The following is a 21,196-nucleotide window of genomic DNA, read 5'->3' on the forward strand; positions in this document are numbered from 1 at the left end:
TTTCTAGAAAATCTGAACAGACATTACGTGTAAACTTCATATTACTGTGTTTTTAGTGAAACAATGTTTTGCAAGTATTTATAAGGGAATGGAAATACAACGCAGGAAACACACCCTAGAAAGTTATATCCACATAATTTTAGAAGGAGAGGGGGATACATTTGCAGGGGGTGAGGTTTGCCGAGAACTTCTGGAGGAAAGTGGGAATCTTCTCCGTCGGCGGGGTGGGGGACGGTGTTTCAGCGAGCAGGAGGCGGCGGCAGGTAGGGAAGGTGGCCGCAGTCCTCCGGGAGCCGGGGGCGGAGCAGGAAACGGCGGCGCGCGGGGCGGGAGGCGGAGCCGCGGGGCGCGCCGCAGGTGGGGACGAGCCGGGCCGCACCTGCCCCGGGACCAGAGCGGACGCTCCGTCCCCGCTGAGCCGAGTGAGGGGAAACCCGAGGGGTTCCTTGGAGAAGGTGGTGCGTCCTGGGGCGGCAGCTGAGGAAGAAAGACGCAGTGCCCCGAAGCCCCTGAGCTGAAAAGGGCCAGAAAGGGGGCGGCATGGCATGGCCCAAACTGCCCGCACCTTGGCTGCTGCTCTGCACCTGGCTCCCAGCAGGTGAGCCTTGGAAAAATGGTACCCACCCTGGACCCAAGGAGACAGGAAGCCACTGTGGCCTGGCCTTGCAGAGCTGGCCGCGGGCAGGGCAGTGGAGGCCTGGGCCGCGCTCTGGTGGCGCTTGGCATGGGCGCCAGGAGGTGCGGGGACTGGATCGAGTTTCTGCCTGTGGGAACCTGTTGCTTTTCTCTTTTGTTAGTCCAGGCCCTTCCCAAACAGGTGCGACTAAGAAACCTGGAGCCTTTGAGCTTTCCTTCCTGCAGTCATTAGGCAGTTCTTGATCTCTGAAGCTGAACTGATAGGGGCAAAAGCACCATTCTTAAAAATTCCTAATTACTTTTTCCTTTCATCTGATATGGTGACAACCATATTGGCCCAGAAGTGCATATATTTCATTTATGGGAGGTTATAATATGTCCTCAGTATATAAAGCAATGTTTGGCCAGAATCGGAATCTATTGTGCAGGACCACAACGTGTGCTTCTGGGCTAACCATGTTCAATGTCATTTTTCTACTTTCTTTGTACCCAGTCACTGCCCTAACTTTACCCCTTGCTCATCCCGCATCAGGTGTCCAACCATCTACCCTCTCAGGCTTCATTCCCTTACCCTCCACACCAATCTCCTCTCTGTTTTGGAAAACATGATTTTGTGTATCTCTGTGTGTGTCCTGGAAATCTGACAGAAGTGTGTATCTCCACGAGTGAAACCAGGTAGGAAAGGGTAGCTGAGGGACAGAATGGGCAGGCTCTTTCAGCTCTTTTCCAATTAGGATGTAGGTGTGACCTTGCACAGAAGAATTTGTAAGTTCCCTTGGAAGCTCCACCCTGTTTTATTTCATTTTACCCCTCCCCTCCCTTTCGGAATAGCTGCCGTCTTACCTCTAAGTTGTCAGTGGAAGGTCAACTTAGAGTTTGCTCACAGACCAATTTGAGTCTTGTATTTTTAGGTTGGGAACAGATGCAGTATGAAGGTGTGTCAGCAGAATGTTCTTTTTACAAGCTCGATAAGACATAAGAATTGCTCAGGTATAATCAAATCTTATTCAGACAGGATTCTACCAGAACTTAAGGGTAATGCTGAGAATAAAAGGGAGAGAGGCTTGCAAAAGGGTAGGGAAACTAGAAAATTGATATCCCCAAGGCCCTCTGGCTTACAAGATTTTCTACAGGATATAGACCCTAGAAACTGTCTGAAGTTGACAAGACTAGATGTTGGACATCCACGATGCACAGGGAAATAACTAAACCTCACCTCAATTTGTGTCCAAAATTTCACCAAACGCCAGCTTAGGCTATGAATGCAAATTCATAAAAATCCCAGAGCTTTGCACAGTCTTCTCTCCTGTGCCTCCCCTGCTCATCTCAAACTCCACAGCAGCTGGGGATTTCTGAAGCTGCTTGAGCTACCTTTTTAGAAAAAATAGAGTTCTGCTCCCACCTCTGCCCCTGGGTATTCTATCCCCAGAATTCAGACTTCGTAATCCTAAGCAAACCTCCAAACTCACCTTCACTTTATAGATGAGAAATTGATATTTCAACTGTTTGACTCCAACACTTGGAGGGGAAGTAGCTATTTTAGCAGAGAGTTTTCCTATGTGTAGAAATGTAAATAAACTACATTCAGCTATTTAATGTGGTTTGTGTCAATGATGTTTATGTGACATTGGGCAAGTTACTAAACTATTCAAAGCTTCCAGTAAATAGCAATTATTATAGTACATATCTCATTCAGCTTTTGTGAGGATTAAGTGAAATTAAGGTTTTAAAGTGCTTAATAGAGTGCCTGAACAAAGTGAGGGAAAGCTTAATCTATAGCTACGGTGATAATAGTAGTCAGGAATTAGAGCCAGGTAGGATTGTTTAAAGCTAACTTTAAGGAGACAAGTTTCTCTATTCCTCCGTTCCCTATGGCTAAGAAATGTGAGCTATAGTAACAGGTGATTATCAGGTTGGAATTCTGAATCTCCCTCTTATTAGTTGTGACTTTGGATGGATTACTTAAACTGCCTTTGTCTGGAAAACAGGTGAAATTCCTGACAAGCCAACTCCCTGTGCCCTCTCAATAAGGCCAACTATTGTTGGGTGGATTAAGGTCAAGCACAGTGTCAATGACACGCTGCAACTGTGATATGCACTTTGGAAAACCCTGTACTAGAGTGTGTTTGTTTTGGTCCATCACCTTGTTCTCTCCTGTCTCTAAAGAAGAGTCAGCCCAATTCTCTGATTAGCCTCCAAGTTCCCACAGTTGCAAAGTGTGAGGCAGTAGTAAAATTGTGTCATATTTAGGTACTTGCTGGTCACTGTGGCTTGGGGCCCCTAATGAAGCTTCTGAGGCCAGGGAGTCTTGTGATATTATCACAGTCCTTGTGCTCTGAGCTGTGTAGAGATCAGTTGTCAGAAGTAGGTGTGTGTGGTCTTCACTCAGGAAATACTGGGCATAAGTCCTTCTCTACTCCCCCACCTTTTCCTTAATTTTTAAGCCAAACTTCCCAGTGTCTGTCAAGATCAAACTGAAGATCAAGCTTCCTCTCTTGCTCTCAGTATCTATCAAAGCAGTGGTTTCTGATTTTTTTTCACAGTTCCCAGAAAGATCCAAGTACATTGTGACATGTACGCACACATATACAGTTTATAAAATGGAAGCAAAATGATCACAAAAATTTTATTACTAAGTTGAATAAAATAATAACAATTGATATTACATATTATCTTACTGATATTAAAATTCATTTTAAAAATCATCCCCACATTAACAATATTAAATATAAACACCCTGTAAGTTGATTTTCTCAAAACCCGCTGCAAACTGCAATATGCACTTTGGAAAACTCTGTACTAAAGTGTGTTCATTTTGGTCCATCACCTTGATCCCTCCTGTCTCTAAAGAAGAGTCAACCCAATTCTCAAATTAGCCTCCAAGTTCCCACAATTGCAAAGTGTGAGGCAGTAGTAAAATTATGTCATATTTAGATACTTGCTAGTCACTGTGGCTTGGGGCCCCTAATGAAATTTCTGGGGTCAAGGAGTCTTGTGATGTTATCACAGTCCTTGTGCCCTGAGCTATGTAGAGATCAGTTGCCAGAGGGGTGTGTGTGGGGGTAGCTGTGTAATTCTCTGAAAGTTTTTTCTTCAGAAATAAATACACTTTGGGGGCTGGGTGCAGTGGCTCACGCCTGTAATCCCAGCACTTTGGGAGGCCAAGGTGAGCGAATCACCTAAGGTCAAGACCAGCCTGGCCAACATGGTGAAACCCCATCTCTACTAAACATATAAAAATTAGCTGAGCATGGTAGCATGCACCTGTAGTGCCAGCTACTTGGGAGGCTGAGGCACTTGAATCTGGGAGGTGGAGGTTGCAGTGAGCTGAGATCACACCACTTCACTCTAGTTTGGGTGACAGAGTGAGACTGTGTCTCAAAAAAAAAAAAAAAAAAGAAAGAAATACACTTTCAATGCACAAGTGATATGTGAATATCTGCTCCTTAAAACATTAAAATAAGGCTAAAGTAAGTACCATTGTTGGCTAATAGCTCTAGTTGCCTTCATCCAATGTCAAAGTTTATTCTCAGAATGAAAGTTTAGTGTCCCCGCCGATCCCCCAAACTCTAAAAGGATGTGTGTCATTTCTGCTTTAGTGAATTTTTTTTAACATCATAGTGTGGTGTTAACTTGCAGATCCACACAGCTATCAACTTGTATTATCATTCTTTGGGAAATCAGAAAACTGACCCCTAAGTAAGAATATCCTTAGAGAGACAGCATCTAAAACAGTAATTTTTCCTGGGTAGTGGGGGTGGACGTATGGACCATACTGTAGACTTAATGAAATCTTACAAAGTTCCCTGATATATCTCAGGGTGAGGGGGTATGGGTGATGGATGGGAGACTGTCCACTCAACTGCTCCCTTGTCTCCTTGGGAGCTCCTGAATACCTCCCCAGAATCCCAGAGCTCTGTTGAACACAAGTAGAAATCACTCCCAGCCTTTATCTTCCCCTCCCAGCCAGTTTTACAGATAAGGAAATCTGGACCCAAGTCATGTGTCTCAGGTTGACAGAGTGGAGTTAGTTTGAGAACTGGGACCAGAACCCTGGTGTCTTCACTCTTTCCCCATTGCTCTCTCTCCTATTTCATACTGTGGAGCAGGTTTTTTTTTTTTTTCTTTTTTTAAATTATACTGGGTTACATGTGCAGAATGTGCACTTTTGTTACATAGGTATACATGTGCCATAGTGGTTTGCTGCACCTATCAACCCATCACCTACATTAGGTATTTCTCCTAATGTTATCCCTCCCCTACCCCACCACCCCCACAGGCCCTGGTGTGTGATGTTCCCCTCCCTGTGTCCATGTGTTCTCATCGTTCAACTCCCACTTATGAGTGAGAACATGTGGTGTTTGGTTTTTTGTCCTTGTGATAGTTTGCTGAGAATGATGGTTCCCAGCTTCATCAATGTCCCTGCAAAGGACATGAACTCATCCTTTTTTATGGTTGCATAGTATTTCATGTTGTATATGTGCCACATTTTCTTAATACAGTCTATCATTGATGGACATTTGGGTTGGTTCCATGTCTTTGCTCTTGTGAATAGTGCTGCAATAGACATGTGTGCATGTGTCTCTATCGTAGAATGATTTATAATCCTTTGGATATATGCCCAGTAATGGGATCGCTGGGTCAAATGGTATTTCTAGTTTTAGATCCTTGAGGAATCACCACACTGTCTTCCACAATGGTTGAACTAATTTACACTCCCACCAACAGTGTAAAAGCGTTCCTATTTTTCCACAACCTCTCCAGCATCTATTGTTTCCTGACTTTTAATGATCACCATTCTAACTGGCATGAGATGGTATCTCATTATGGTTTTGATTTGCTCTTCTCTAATGACCAGTGATGATGAGCATTTTTTCATATGTCTTTTGGCTGCATAAATGTCTTCTTTTGAGAAGTGTCTGTTCATATCCTTTGCCCATTTTTTGATGGGGTTGTTTGTTTTTTTCTTGTAAATTTGTTTAAGTTCTTTGTAGATTCTGGATATTAGCCCTTTGTCAGAAGGATAGATTGCAAAAATTTTCTCCCATTCTATAGGCTGCCTGTTCACTCTGATGATAGTTTAAGTTTGTTTTATTTAATTGAATTCTAGTATAAAGAAATAGAAACAGGTGTCTGCTTCCTGGATGTCTAACTAAATGCTAATGTTTAAACATCTTGCCCCAACAACAATACAGTGAAACAAGCCATTGGGTGATTAGTGTATAGTCTACCTGGGTTTCTTTTACCGTAATAATTTATTTCATTATCTGAAGTCCTTGGGGGAAAATAAAATTGTGTGTTTTAAGAACTGAGAAGACTCTGGCTGGGCACGGTGGCCCATGCCTGTAATCCTAACACCTTGGGAGGCCAAGGCGGGTGGATCATTTGAGGTCAGGAGTTCGAGACCAGCCTGGCCAACATGGCGAAACTCCTTCTCTACAAAAAATACAAAAATTAGCCCAGTGTGGTGGCAGGTGCCTGTAATCCAAGCTACTCAGGAGGCTGAGGCAGGAGAATCACTTGAACCTGGGGTGGGGGGGCGGAGGTTGCAGTGAGCCGAGATCACGCCATTTCACTCCAGCCTGGGCAAAAGAGACTCCTTCTCAAAAATAAATAAATTAAATTAAATAAAGAATTGAGAAGACTCTGGCCATGTGCCCAGTTCTTTCTAGATCTCCCAATCTGCAACTCTTGGGATAAGGTGGGATCAGAGGAAAGCAATTTTGACACTTTCTTTATTTCTCATAACCAGGTAATCACTGAGTTCTGTTACTTAGTCCCAGGATCTGCCCCTTCTTTTCTATTTTGGGTGACAATTCTTATACTAGCCTACTTTAAGCGTCTTCTTGCCTCTAGTCCTGCTACTTGTCTGTCTACTTCCAACCATTATCTATGCAGATGATAGGTTAAACCTACCTGAGTTAATCATTCCCACTTTCATTTTAATCTTCCATCCAAAGAAGCTCCATTAGATCCCTATAGCTTATGAGACTGGGCTAAAGCTCTTTGTTTGAAATTCAAGACCAACTAATTCTGGGCTCACTACTTTGGGAAGCCTTGTCCCCACAGATACAGGCATGGTCTTATTGTATAACCTTTCTCCTCAACACACACTCTTCTTTCTTGCTTTTTGTCTGGCCGTACTAGACATGGTTAATGTTAACCATTTTTTTGAACTTTTAGGGCACTTAAAATTTGTTCCAAGCAATTTAGTCTATCTTGCATGAATGTATCTGTTCTTTTGTTTAGCAAATGTTTAATGTGCACTTGGTGCAAGACATCATGCTGGCAAACAAAAGCCATCATGGCCCTGGCCCCCGTGGTGCTTATTGTCTAAAGGGGATTCAAGTGAATGTAGAAATACAACTGTGACAAGGCCAGGAAAGAAGGATACAAGGTACCACAAGAGCACTTAGTAGATGGATTTTGCTCAGTTAGGAGGCCCTCCCTGAAGGGATGATGCATGAGTACTGAGGAATGATGAATTCAAACCAAAGTAATAGCATCTGCAAGACTGCTGGTTAGGAGCTTAGTGTGTGTGAGAGATGAGAAGAATGTTAGCAGGACTGAGTGAAGGAAGCCACAGGAAGAGTGGTGGAGTTGAGGCCAGAGGAGTGGGTAGGACCAGATGTGCCTGGCTGCATGGGTCATGGTAGGAGGTTTTGTGTTTATCGTAACAGAAATGGACAGCTGTTAGAGGTTTTTAAGGAGGAGGAATTGGGAGACTAACAGCAATGTGGAATCCACTTGGCGGGGGAACCAGCGCATGCATGAGTACAGTACTAGGTAAGCACAGGTGATATGGAGGCTGTACATGATAGCAGCTTGTGCTAGGATAGTAGTGAAATTGGAGACAGAGAGAGATTCTGGAAATATTTCGGCAATAAATAAGCCCAATCTGATGATAGACTGTGTATTAGTCTGTTCTTATGCTGCTAGAAAGAACTGCCTGAGATTGCGTAATTTATAAAGGAAAGAGGTTTAATTCACTTACAGTTCTGCAGGGCTGGGGAGGCCTCAGAAAACTTATAATCATGGCAGAAGGGGAAGCAAACATGTCCTTCTTCACATGGTGGAAGGAGAAATGATTGCCCAGTGAAGGGGGAAGCTCCTTATAAAACCATTGGATCTTGTGAGAACTCACTATCATGAAAATGGAATGGGGAAACCACCCCAAGATTCAATTATCTCCACCTGGTCCCTCCCACAACACATATGGATTATGGGAACTACAATTCAAGATGAGATTTGGGTGGGGACACAGCAAAACCATATCAGACTGTATATGAAGAGCAAAGGAAAAAAAGATACCAGGATGATTCCTTCCTAGTTTTTGGTCTTTTCCATTCACTGAGATGGGAAATGTGGGAGAGGCCCAAGTTTGTATGGAAGGATGATGATTTAGATTTTGGGCTTGATTTAGAATTTGAAACAACTAAGAACTATCAGGAGCATTTGGATACGTATGTCTGTTTTAGTCCCTTATTGTACAGGAGTAAGATTTAATATTCAATGCTCTCATAGTTTCTGACCAATGCTATAAAACTCATCCATGACAGGAACTACTTTGTCTGTGTGTTTACTTGTTTATCATTGACTCTCCTACCAGGAGCACAAGTTCCAAGAGTGCAGGGACCTGTATCTCTTATTTGCTACTACTGACTGGCTCAGGGTGTGTACTCAATAAATGAATGAATGTGTGTGTTCTGGTCATGCCTAAATTTGCATATGCTCTGAGATTAGTGTCTGGAGACATGAGTCACTAACATGGGTGAATGACTTTGGGAAACCCCAAGCATCTGCCCCTCAACCGGGTCTTGGCCTCTCCCCCTGGTAACCAAAGGGATGTTAAATTCAAACCACCTGAGTAGCTATTTATTTCACTTAGTAGTTTATAAAAAAAAATTTTAAAGATTGATATTTTCCCCTTTTGAATAGGTTGTGGTGAAACATGGGACTGTCACTCGCTATTTATGGGAATATACATTTCTTTCCTGAAGTATCTATTCGAATAGAAAAGGTTTATTCCCTTTAGCTCACTTTGAGATGTATATTCTGCTGGAATAAAAGAACGCATGTGAAGATGTACTTATATAAACATATTCATTTCAGTAATTCATGTCAGCATTGCTTATAATACTTAGAAGTCAGAAACAACCTAAATGTCCATAATTTGGAAAATGTGTAAAAAGTGGCTCATTGATGGAGTGAAATGTTCATGCAGTTACTAAAAAAAAATAGATCTGCATATACTGATATACAATATATCATTAGTTTGAAGAAAAAGTCACAAATCAATGTACATAATATGATTAATTTTTTTAAAAAACAACATAGGAAAAGATGTGAAGGGATGTAGACCAAATTGTCAACAGCAGTACCTCTGGAAAGTGGAATTCATGGTGAGCAAGGAGGAACTTTTTACTTGATACCCCCTCCACTGTTTGAAGTTTCTCACTTATTTATTTTGTATTAACAAACAGAAAAAGAAAGAAGGGCTTCTGTACAAAATGATTAAAATAAATTTGTGAATGTCCCTTAAGTGTGTGAATATTCCTCAAAGGGTTAAATCTCAACCATTTAGAAAACTTATCCAGAAGACATGGTAGTGTAGTGGAGGTCTAAGCTTAAATCCAGCTTTGCTACTTTCTAGCTGTGCGGCCTTAAGCAGATTACTTAATCTCTCAGAATTTTCCTCATCAATGAAATTGAGAGAAAGTAAAGCTTATCTCGTCAGTTTCTTGCAAAGGTTAAATGAGATAATGTATAATAAAACACCCAATACCGTGTCAAACAACATAGTAAGTGCTCAGCACATAGCACTTTCCTTCTCAGGGGGTGCTGCACTGTTGAGTGTTGCATGCCAGACCTTGGGTAAACACACAGTGCCTAGACATCATTCCTCTCTCCACCCATCTGCTTTCCTGGTCTCCCTCTCTCTCTGCTCTCCCTATCCTTTCCTTCTTGTTCGTGGCCATCCCACTTGTCTTTGTCTCTTCTTGTCCATAGCTAGTCACTTCTTGTCTTGCTCCTTCTTGTTCATAGCTAGTCCCTCTTCTCCTTGATTCCTCTCATATTTGCACTGTTATCTGAGGAAATGTAACAAGCACTGATGGTAAATATGCTTGGTGAGATAGCCTGCTCAGACATAAACTCTGATAGTATTGAACCTGTGTGCATTTTGTTAATCTGCCACGTGGAGTCAGGGTGCTTGTATACCTGAAAAACATTCAGGAATCAATTCCTGTCAGTCCCAGGCCACTGCCCCTTGCTGGCAAAGACCTGCCTTCACCCCCCTGCCTACCATCCCTTCCAAGGAGGCCCGTTCATGGGAAAGGAGGGGAAGTGCCATCTAGTCCTTCAAAATAGTTCTTACTTTTAAAAATATTTTAAAATATATACCTGTATTCCTATACTGTGTGAGTATCTTCTAGAAACTAAAACTCCTTCTTGCCCAATCTAATACTACACAGGAAATGAGAAATAAAAAAATGTGCAAAGATGTGCATGTATTTAGGAACAGATGACATTTAGTTGTAAAGATACTCTGCCCTGGTTGGTGTGTTTCCTTCTGTTTTGGTGTAGGATGGTAGTCCCCACTCAGCACAGCAGCCTGGACTTGGAAAGTACCTGATGGCGGGAATCAGAGAATCCCCTTCCCCTTCTCTCCTTCCCATGAGCTCTGATATCTCAACTGAAGTTTCCTTTCTACCCATGTGACAGGTCTCCTTCCCTTCTTTCACAGAGCCAGGCAAGCTGTGAATGAGTCCACCGGGGTACAAAGCTACGAAACTTTTGAAGCTTTTGAGGCACCAACTCATTTTGCAAAGAGAAGACAATCGTGATAGTTTACATTTGTATCATTTTTTCAAAATGCTTTTACATGCTAGTCTCAGTGGATCTGGAACTCCTGAAGTAGTCAAGATAAGTACAAATGATACAAATGATAGCTTAGGTTTGTTGAATGTCTATATGTGCCAGGCTGTTTGCTAAATGGGGGACATTTTTTTATGCTCACCACAACCCTCCGAGGCAGGTATTATCTTCATCTCAGTTTTGCATACAAAGGAAAACAATAGTTTGGAAATAACTTGCTAGGTCAACTTCTGACTCTAACCAAATTCCCTTTTCTGACCCCCAGCAACTAATGTTGACTAGAGTGTTTAATAAACTGCTGTTTATATTACATTACCATTCAGCTGTTAGGGATTGGAGACAGAATCTGAACTCAGGGAGTCAGGCTCTAGAATTAACGTTTTTAAGAGAAAATGATAGAGACAGCTAGGAAATGAGGAGTCAATCAATGAACTGGGGAGGAGAAAATGCCACAGGATAAAGGAAATTTAAGAATAGAGAAAAAATTAAGAATTTGAAAACTTGTAGTAAGCCTGAAAGAGCAAAGTTGCAACCAGGATGACTATAATCAGGGCATTTCTCTTTTTTGATCCTGTTCACATTTTCAGCCTGATTTGCTGCTTTGCGTCCTTTCTTGAAAACTCCACCTGCTTAGTTCTGTGCATGCCCACTGTGGTTAGGTTTACAGAGAAGTTAGAGGATATAGGAAAAGAAAGTGGGGAGATTTTTGCCTTTGAGATGGACTGTCTTGCTACTGCCTTTCCTTCCCAATCTGGAAAATCCAACTGCTTTTTAAGAGCCTGGCGCCTGACTTCTACTTTGGAAGATCAAGCTCGCCTGCTTGGGAAAAATTGGGATTTGGTGTGAGCAAGGCCCAAGCTCAAATCCTGATGCTGACACTTTTTAGGTATGTGATATTGGACATGTGGGGGTGTGGCTTATACTCTGAACTGAACTTCTGCCCACCTATATGAGCAGGGCTGTTGCCCAGCTTGAGGGGGTTTGTGAGATTTAGAGACCAAGAAGGTACATCACCCGGTACATAATAGATGTTAAGGACCCACAGCAACAACTGAGAAATGGGAGAAGAGTTTACTGGGTTGTTCAGTACCTCTTCTCCTGGGACTCTTCGTGTGTGTGTGTGTGTGTGTGTGTGTGTGTGAGAAAGAGAGAGAGAGAGAGACAGGGCAGGGGGTGGATGTGTGAGGTCTGCCCAGGATGCTGTGGGGCTGGCTGGCAGACCCCTGGAGAGAGTGTGAATGAGCTCAAGATGGCCAGAACTTGTTGAACCTGGCAGATATCAAGGCTTGATATTCACACAGGGATGAAATAGAAGAGAAGATAAAAGAGTACCCAAGCAGCAAAGTCAGTGCTGACGTTGGTAAAGGTGAGTTGTGTCACCCCAAATGTGGTTTGTCCACAATAAGGGCATTCATGGAAGGGGAGCTGAGTGATCACCTTTCTCCCCATTTCCCCTCCTCAAGGGTGTCAGATTCTGCAATCTTCAAAGCTACCCCACAGCAATTTCTGACTCTAACCAAATTCCCTTTTCTGACCCGCAGCAAACCTGGTCTCCCTGCTCTCAAATGTTCTACCTCTATACAGGTGATATTGACTAGAGTTTGAATAAACTGCTATTTATATCAAATTACATTCAGCCAAATAAAGAGCCTACATGTTCTTTATTTCACTGTGTCAGAGTGACTGCACCAGTTATATTTTAATTATTGCTCACATAGCCTGGCCCCCAGCTCAAATTATTTGCAAACTTGTGAATACCAATTATCTTTTATTTAAAGAATAGCCAAGCTGAGAGGCAGGAGCACTGCTCAGGGACAGAATCCCGACTCTGACCCCCTTAGAAAAAACGAATGACCACAGACAAGTCCCTTTAATTTCCAAGCCTCAGATTTGTTGTACAGGAAGTGAGCACAGCTAATCTTCTCCCAGGTATCACATTTAGTATATAAAAGAATATATTTGAAGATACTGTTGAACCTAAGATTTTATTTAGACCAATATCAGTGTTTTCCTCTCTCTTCTCATTGGTATGTGTGTTATGGAACAAAATAAGCCAGTGTTGACAGTGGCAACCTATTCATTGTGAAAATCTTATCTGTGGCTGCTTCTACTGTTCAGATAAAACTGTGGTTGGTGAGATCTCCAAGGTCTATTTCAGGTCAGTTCTGGAAGAAAAGAAACAAACAAGCAAACAAAAAACACACAAAGGGGTAGTCAGAGAGAAAGAACAAGAACCAAAAATTAGATTAAGAAAGCCATGTTAGGCTTGAGATGCTGGTCACTGGCCCTTCCATTCTAACTGGCCTGATTTCTGGGACTCTACAGCTTATGGAGACAGCAGCTTTTTTTCCCAAAACCACTCAAGGTTTATTTAAAAAATGATATTTTTTTTTCATTTACAGCTGAGTGGGGAAGTCATCTATCTTCCTAAAAACACCACTTTCACCCTATTACTGTTCTTCAGAAAAGACTTCAGTGATGATCCATGGACAAGAAATTGACACTGGATTGTGATTTAGACTTCACCCCATCGCCCCACCTCCCGCTCACCACCACCAGCCCTGCCTTATTTATCTTCTCTGTCTTCCATAAAGCTGGAGACACAGCTAGATTGGTTTCCCCCAGGTTACCCAAGTAACTGCCCCTTCCTGATAAGGCTCTTTGCTCCCTCCTTTCTTGCTTACTGAAACGAGTTTCTCTGCCTTCTTCCTACTTCTCATGCGTGATCTTAGTTCTACCTGCTTCTTGGAGCCTAGGTTAAATCATTTCCTTTCATGAAGTCTTCCTGCCCACAGCTCTCGCCTGCACTGCTGCAGAGTCTCTATCCAGCACATCTGCTATGGGGCATCTGCATCACAGCCCAGTCCTGGAGATAGGTTGTCAGGTCATTTCTGTGAGTGCCTGTCCTGAACAGCATTCTGCTTTATATGGATGTGAGGAACCCAGATGAAGGTGCCTATCAGAAGTTTAAGAGGACAGTCTTATAAGGGCTGTGACCAGTAGGTCAGGCAGGACCCAAGAATCATGTGACTCTAGCCTTCAAGACAGGCCCACCTAGCTGCTCCGTAAAATAATAACTATATTTGTTTTGTCTGTGGGAGTACCTTGGTCAAAATGAAGGTGGCTCCATTTGAAAACTCTGTTGGAGAAAACCCCAACTCCAACCTCTTTCTTCTTAGCCCTCATAATAAGGGGAAAAAGGGAAGAGACTCACATACTAACACTAATGTGGCAATGTATGTGCAAGGCTTCATGCCAAGGACAGTGGATTATCTCATTGCATTCTTGCAAGGACCTGATGAGGCTAGCATTATCATCATCTCCATTCATGGCTGAGAAACTAGCTCAGAGAGAGTAAATAACTTGTCCAAAATTCAAGTAAATATTAAAGTTTGATTTGAACTGAGCTGTATCTGAATCTAAAGCCTGTGTGTGTGTGTGTGTGTGTGTGTATGTGTGTGTGTGTGTGGTTCTCAGAGTATGGTCCTCAGAGCAGCAGCATCAGCATCTCGTGGAAATTAGTTAGAAATTTGTATCAATTGCTGTGTGCAGTGGCTCATGCCTATAACCCCAGCACTTTGGGAGGCTTAGGCTGGAGGATTGCTTGAAGTTAGGAGTTCAAGACCAGCCTGGGCAACACAGCAAGACTTCATCTCTACTAAAAATTTAAAAAGTTAGTCAGGCACGGTGGTGCATGCCTGTAGTCTCAGCTACTTGGGAGGCTGAGATGGGAGGATCACTTGAACCCAGGAGGTCAAGGTTGCAGTGAGTCATGATTGCACCACTGCACTCTAGCCTGGGCAACAGAGCAAGACTATATCTCAAAAAAAAAAAAAAAAAAGAAAAAGAAAGAAAGGAAGAAAGAAAAAAAGAAGGCCAGGTGCAGTGGCTCAGGCCGGGCACAGTGGTTCACACCTGTAATCCCAGCACTTTGGGAGGCTGAGGCGGGTGGATCATTTGAGGTCAGGAGTTTGAGCCTAGCCTGGCCAACACGGTGAAACCCTGCATCTACTAAAAATACAAAAATTAGCCAGGCATGATGGTAGGCGCCTGTGATCCCAGCTACTTGGGAGGCTGAGGCAGGAGAATCCCATGAACCCGAGAGGTGGAGGTTGCAGTGAGCTGAGATCGTGCCATTGCACTCCAGCCTGGGCGACAGAGCGAGACTCTATCTCAAAAAAAAAAAAAAAGAAAGAAAAGAAAAAAAAAATGTGTGTCTCTGGGCCTCACCCAAGTCCTACAGAACTAGAAACTCCTAGCATAGGGCTCAGTGATCTGGGCTGTCACAAGTCCTCTGGTGATGCATACTCGAGTTTGAGTACTACTGCTCCACACTAAACCTCCCATTAGAGAACCCCTTCATAACTCGGCCTAGAAACCAAACTAACATAGGAATGTTCTAAGGTGCTGGTTATGTCTGGATCCCTGACTGTGCCAAAGTCCCACCTGACATTTTGGTGCTACCTAATCCCTTATCAAGGCACACCTGGAGCTTTAAGTATGCCTGTAGGTTTGGAGGGTAGGGAGAGGACATTTTTTAAAAGGAAAAATCTCCTCTTAATTTCTTCAAGTCTTTCTTGATCCAGTTTGTCACATCTGACTGTTTTATTTGCTCTATGTTTATGCTGACTGCCTGTACTGCTGAATTTCCACTGGTTAATAGATTCTTAGTCATTCATTCCATCATTTATTCAACAAGCATTTGTTGGGTGCCAAGTAGGTGACAGGCACAGTACTGGGCACTGGTATTTGAGCAATGACTTTGAGAAGGCCGACTGCGTTTTTCTCTGAGCCCACAGCGAGCAGACCATCAACAAGAAGCAAGAAAAGTGCTGCCTAGGGGTAGGATGACGCACTTAGGAAAAAAACAGGGAGGCCCCTCTCCCAGACTTGCAGAAAGGAGGGCTGCTGGAGGAGGTAGGGTTCCGGACACAGAACCCTGTCTACAGGGTAGACAGAAGTAGAAACCCTGTTCAGCTGAGGTCCCAAGGAACGAATCATAATTAGCCTAGGGAATAGAGTGGAGCAGTGGCAGATGATGTGGAAGAGTGCTCCAGGCTGAGAGAGCTGCACCTGGAGAAGAGAATGGTCTTATCATGGGAAGGACTGAAGAAAGCTCAGAATGGCTGACTCATCGAGTGGGAGATGGGACGTGAAGGGACATGAGGCAGACGAGAAGGGCAGTAGGCTGACCTAACGGGTTTCGTAGGCCTGGTTAGGGAGCTTGAACTTTATCCTTAGGAAATGGGAAACCATTTTAAGAAGAGATGTGATGTGAGGAAAAAAAATATATTAGCAGTGTCACTTCAGTACAAATGTGGCTTTATTTTGATACAATCCTTATATTGTTGTTGGATATGTCATCACTGTTAATGCACTGTAAATTCCTGGGAGTTTTCCTCACTCCTTTCTTCCTATGTCCCTCTGAGGCTGCCGAGTGCATTCTCACCCCACCCCACCCATAGCCTGCCCAGGTGAGTAAGAACCCAGACTCTGTCTGTGAGCTCCTAGCCAGGGTCAGGCAGGATGGCAGGCAATATCTTTTGCTCATTTGCATTGCTTTTCTTACCCATGAACAGATGTAGGTCACCTTCAGCATTTTCTCCTGCTCTTGGCTTTAGGGTGCCTGTCCTTGCTTGTGACGGTCCAGCACACAGAACGCTATGTCACCCTGTTTGCCTCTATCATCCTCAAATGTGACTACACCACCTCTGCCCAGCTCCAGGACGTGGTAGTGACATGGCGCTTCAAGTCCTTCTGCAAGGACCCTATCTTTGACTACTACTCAGCGTGTGAGTATCCTTACCTCCTTGGCCCTCTGTGGGTCCCAGACACCTCTGTGGCATACTGCAGTTAGGGTTGAGGGATTATTTAGGATTACAAATCTTGGTAGTGAGGAGAAGACACAAAGATCACCTAATACAGTTCCTCTGTTTTATAGATAAACAAACGGAGCCCAGGTAGATGAAATAATGTATTCAAGGTCACGTACTAGTTTATTTCAAAATTGTTGTCCTGCCTTGTTCTCAAAAAAATTTAAAGAAACTTAAACATTAGGCAAAAGTCCTGCCTCCCTGTCCATTCCTGGTTCCATGCCAGTGTGCTGAGCTGATGATGCAGGCCCTCCTCCCCTCACCCCCACCACCTTAGAATGCAGGCAAGAAGACTACACTCAGCACAAATGATGAGTGGTCATTTGTGAAGTCTCTTGCTCCTTGCTATATTCCCTTCTTCAATCTGCCTTCGGAAAGATGCTCCTTCCTCTGCTGACTAAGCCCTCCAGTGCCCCCCAAGCAGCCCTTTAACTGTGGGAAGTCTCTTAGTGCTACCCAACTCCGCCTTAGAGTTGGCCAGTCCTGCCTTTCAGTAACAACTGCCCCAGGCATGTGGGTTGTGCTGTCTGGATCAGAGCTCTTTCCTAGTTGCCCATTTCTGCCTTCTCTCAAAGAACAAAGGAACCTAGAACCACCCCACTGTTAGCACCAAGACAATTAATTTTTTGGAGATTTTGAGAATAGAAGTAGACACGCTGTTCATAGGAAAAAGTGAGCCTCCTGAGAAGAAGCAAACGGAGAGGGAGGCATTAGTCTTTACCTTTTTGAGCCCTTGAGCTAATGTCTCACAATATGATTTGAGTAGAACCCCAAGAGCTGTCTGAGCCACCCACTGAGTCTGCCATTGTCCCCAAAAGACTCCTCTCTAAATTGAGGCATTGTTTCCTGGGGGTTACTCTTAAAATGCCTGGGTTAAGTGGCCAGGGAGGAGAGGCTAGGGTAGCAGGCATTTACCACGGGCAGATGTAACAGCTCTCAGACCCTATATTTTCTGTTTTGGTTTTTTTTTTTTTTTTTTGGTTTGTTTTTGTTTTTGTTTTGAGATGGAGTTCCGCTCTTGTTGCCCAGGCTGGAGTACAATGGCGTGATCTCAACTCATCGCAACCTGTGCCTCCTGGGTTCAAGTGACTCTCCTGCCTTAGCCTCCCAGGTAGCTGGGACTACAGGCATGTGACCTTATGTTTTAAGGGCAGGTGGATGAATTCCATGGGAGCAGAGAGAGGCTGGGGTGACTCTGAAAATGAGACAAAGGAGTTGGAATAGGAGATGGGGAATAGAGTCGGTATGAAAATGATGGCCTGTTAGGGGGTCAGGAGTCTGGCTGCTCAAAATGTGGTGTCTGGTATTACCAGGGAGCATATTAGAAATGAGAATCTCAGACTCCACTCTAGACCTGCAGAATCAGGATCTTCATGATTAACAAGAGTCCCAAGGGATGAATAGTCTTGGGAAAAATTGAGACACTTCACTGTGTCTCACGCCCGGAGCAGGAAGGGAACCTTTTTCTGTGGGAACTCCCTATTGCTGTGTGACTCTAGTGTGCCCTCCCTCCTCAGCATACCAGGCAGCTTTATCCCTGGGCCAGGACCCATCCAATGACTGCAACGACAACCAGCGGGAAGTTCGCATCGTGGCCCAGCGGCGGGGGCAGAATGAGCCCGTGCTGGGGGTAGATTACCGGCAGCGCAAGATCACCATCCAGAACCGTGAGTGCGGGGGAGGTGTCAGGGGAACTGGGGGTGGGGGGAGGTGCAGACACCAAGCCTGGCAGGCTGAGTCAGCATGGGATTTCCCATTTCTTTCTGCTGCCTGTTGGTCTACTTGGTCACTGTCATTGTTTGAGGAAAGTGCCAGCTTCATAGAATGTGCTGCACCAGCTGAAGTTACTTCCCTGGAAGTTGGTCTCTGGACCAGAGGTTGTTCTGTTGCTATCTATAGCTTTGGCTAAAGGTCTAGGGATGAATGGTTCCCTTTGCTTTCCTGAGATTCAGGGCTATGGTGTGGATCAGGTTTCTTTGATTCCTTCCACAAATTGCTGTCAGGGCCTACTGAAACCCCAGGTCCCTGAGTTTCCCTCCGGCTATTCCTATTGTTCATATGGAAGGAAATAGGGTCCTCTGAGCAGATGACCACCTTGAGACCACTGTCCTCCACTGATAGAGGAAACTACACTGGGCTTGGACTGAAAAGCCCCAAGTGAGAGTCCTAGTGCTTCCTCTCACTAGCTCAGTGACCAGTGATCAGTTATTTTCTTTGGCTTCTGTTTCTTCATCTGAACGACGGGCATCATGGTATCTTCCTCCCTACTCCAAAGTGAATATCTAGCACGATACGTGAGAGCTGTGTCTAAAGCCTATCCTCTGTGCCCAGTGCAGGGAGTAGCGGTGAGAGCCCTGACTCTGGAGTCAGGTGCGGGTATGCATCCCCATTCTGCATTTATAGGGTATATGAACCTGGGCAAGCCTCTCCAATTTTTTCAGCCTCAATTTCTATAAAATGGGACTTGCCATAGTACCTAGCTCACAGAGATTTGTGGGGACTAAGGGAATATGTATAAAGCATTTAGCAAACAGGAAGTGGGCAGTAAGCATTAGTTATCACTCCGTATACTTTTGGATGAATGGCTTAGCTTAGATCCTCATATTTCTATTGTGTAATCCACAGTTGCTACCATAGATCAGCATAGACTTCAGAGCCTATTTCAATGGGCTTTATGTGCTGTGTTAAATAAATATTTGTGAGTTAAAAGGGGAAAAAGGGAAGAATACACCCAGTGGGCCACTCATGGTGGCCATAGCTACAATATCAAGGAATCAGTGAATATTCTGACTGTTTAAAGGTAGGTCACTTAACGGGAACCAGTTTAATAATTGCTTTCAGTTTTGTCTATAACACTTAAGTCTGATTTTTTGTTTTTTACATTCGGCATCTGATTTCCCCAAGCCAGCCCTCAGTTTTAGGGTACATCTGTCCTTCTTTTCTAGTCTTCAGGGGCCTCTTCAAAGATCCAAGGTGGTTCTGCCTTTTCCAAAGCCAGCAGAATTTGTTCTTATCTGACCTCAAAGTTTCAAGCCTTTTTAATTAGCAAATTACCTGAACAGTTTCTGAAGGATGGAAATCCCCATAGTAGCTAGTCCTTGCTCTTATTTTTTTTTTCTAAAAACATGAAGGTAAATACCTTCCACTACTCCCACTCCCAGCCACCTTTGGCTCAAACCCTGCTTCATTCTTACTCCCACAGGAATACATTAGTATTCCCCTCTGTTTCTATTTCTGTCTCCAGGCTTGTTGGGACTTCCTGAAGCCCTTGTTTTCTGATACTTTTTTGCCTATGCCTGCATCATTTGAGATGACCCTGTCAAATCAGTCCTTAGATCCTTTAAAATATTAATATATCTGAAAACTCTTCTTACTCTGATATCCCTAAAATACTCTTTATGTCACCAATAAAAATTAGAGCAGATTTACAATACACATCATGCCCTGAGGAGGAGTTTTTTAAAAGCACTTTCATCATTTTTCCAAGTCTGGGGTAAGCTTATTTCTGGGAAAGGTAGTGGGTTTGGAAAATAGTGGGTAGGAAAAAATTGTAGATATTGACGTAGAAAGAAAAGGAAACAGAAGTCAAAGTTAGGTCCACTGGTGCGTGACCTTGCATTTTTGTTTCATTTCCTCAATAAACATTTCTTGACAAACAGATAATAAAGAATTGCAGATATTACCACCAACTTAGCAGGAGCAAGTCTGTAATGCTAAGGTTGCATAGAACTTACTGTGGGTGGGGGAGCTGGAACTGCCGCTGCACTTCACATGGAGGCTGCCCTGATGCCTTTGACTGGATTTTAAACCCTTTCAGGACAGAAGAGGGTCTTGTTTCTCTTTACATCTCCTCGGTGCCTGATATAATGCTGGACCCACAAAAGGGCTTTAGTGAATATTTATTGACTTTGCTAAACTTGAACATAAATATTAACCATTCATTTTAAATTCCTTGTAGATGCTGGGTATTAGACATTTGTCAGATAGATAGATTGCAAAAATTTTCTCGTATTCTGTAGGTTGTCTGTCCACCCTGATGATCTTATAAGTGGAAGCTGGATGACGAGAATGCATGGACACATGGGGGGAACAATACACACTGAGGCCTGTTGGAGGGTGCGGGGATGTAGGAGGGTGAGCGTCAGGAAGAACAGCTAATGGATGCTGGGCTTAATACCTGGGTGATGGGATGATCTGTGCAGCAAACCACCATGGCACACGTTTACCTATGTAACAAACCTGCACATATACCCCTGACCTTAAAATTAAAAAAAAAATGAATGTACAGCAAATATATATTTAAACCATTCATCTATCCTAATAGAGGTACACAAAAAACCTGAGTGCCCACTAGAACTGAAACTCTTCTTGAGTTACATTTACTCTTAAAATACTGGCATTTTATCTTTATTCAAGTTCATCTCATACCTGTCCTTCAGGATCCAGAGATAACTGCTCATTTTAGGCTGATAAGAGACCCAGAATGTGGAGTTTTTCCACCCAATTTAGAGAAGACAGGAAAGCTTGGTGGTTAAGAGTACCAGCTTTGAGGCAGAGAGATGTGGGCTTGAACCTACCTCTGATGAGCATTGTCTGTATGTTATTAGGCCAGTTCCTTTGAGTCTTGATTTTCCTCATCTGAAATGCAGCTAAATAATCATTTCCACTGTACCAGTTAGGATTAGGTTTGATTGCGAGTAAGTAAAAGCCCCATATACTGGCAACTTAAACAGTATTTTATTTTTAACTTTTTTTTGAGATAGGGTCTCACTGTGTTGCCCAGGCTGGAGTGCATTAGCACACTCATAGCT

At 43.5% G+C, this 21,196-nt stretch overlaps 1 protein-coding gene across 2 annotated transcripts in view; it reads left to right on the forward strand.

Annotated features, from left to right (window-relative positions):
- The first annotated feature begins 370 nt into the window (after nucleotides 1-370).
- Nucleotides 371-21,196, forward strand: part of ILDR1 (immunoglobulin like domain containing receptor 1) — a 35,587-nt gene continuing 14,761 nt past the window's right edge. For both annotated transcript variants that reach the window (XM_032150034.1, XM_032150035.1), the window contains exons 1-3: nucleotides 371-598; nucleotides 16,134-16,304; nucleotides 17,903-18,052. In XM_032150034.1, the coding sequence (XP_032005925.1) occupies nucleotides 541-598; nucleotides 16,134-16,304; nucleotides 17,903-18,052 (379 nt within the window). In that variant the 5' untranslated portion in view covers nucleotides 371-540. The remainder of the gene's footprint in view (nucleotides 599-16,133; nucleotides 16,305-17,902; nucleotides 18,053-21,196) is intronic.

Source organism: Hylobates moloch, unplaced genomic scaffold, assembly GCF_009828535.3.
Source record: "Hylobates moloch isolate HMO894 unplaced genomic scaffold, HMol_V3 SCAFFOLD_4, whole genome shotgun sequence".
NCBI lineage: Eukaryota > Metazoa > Chordata > Mammalia > Primates > Hylobatidae > Hylobates > Hylobates moloch.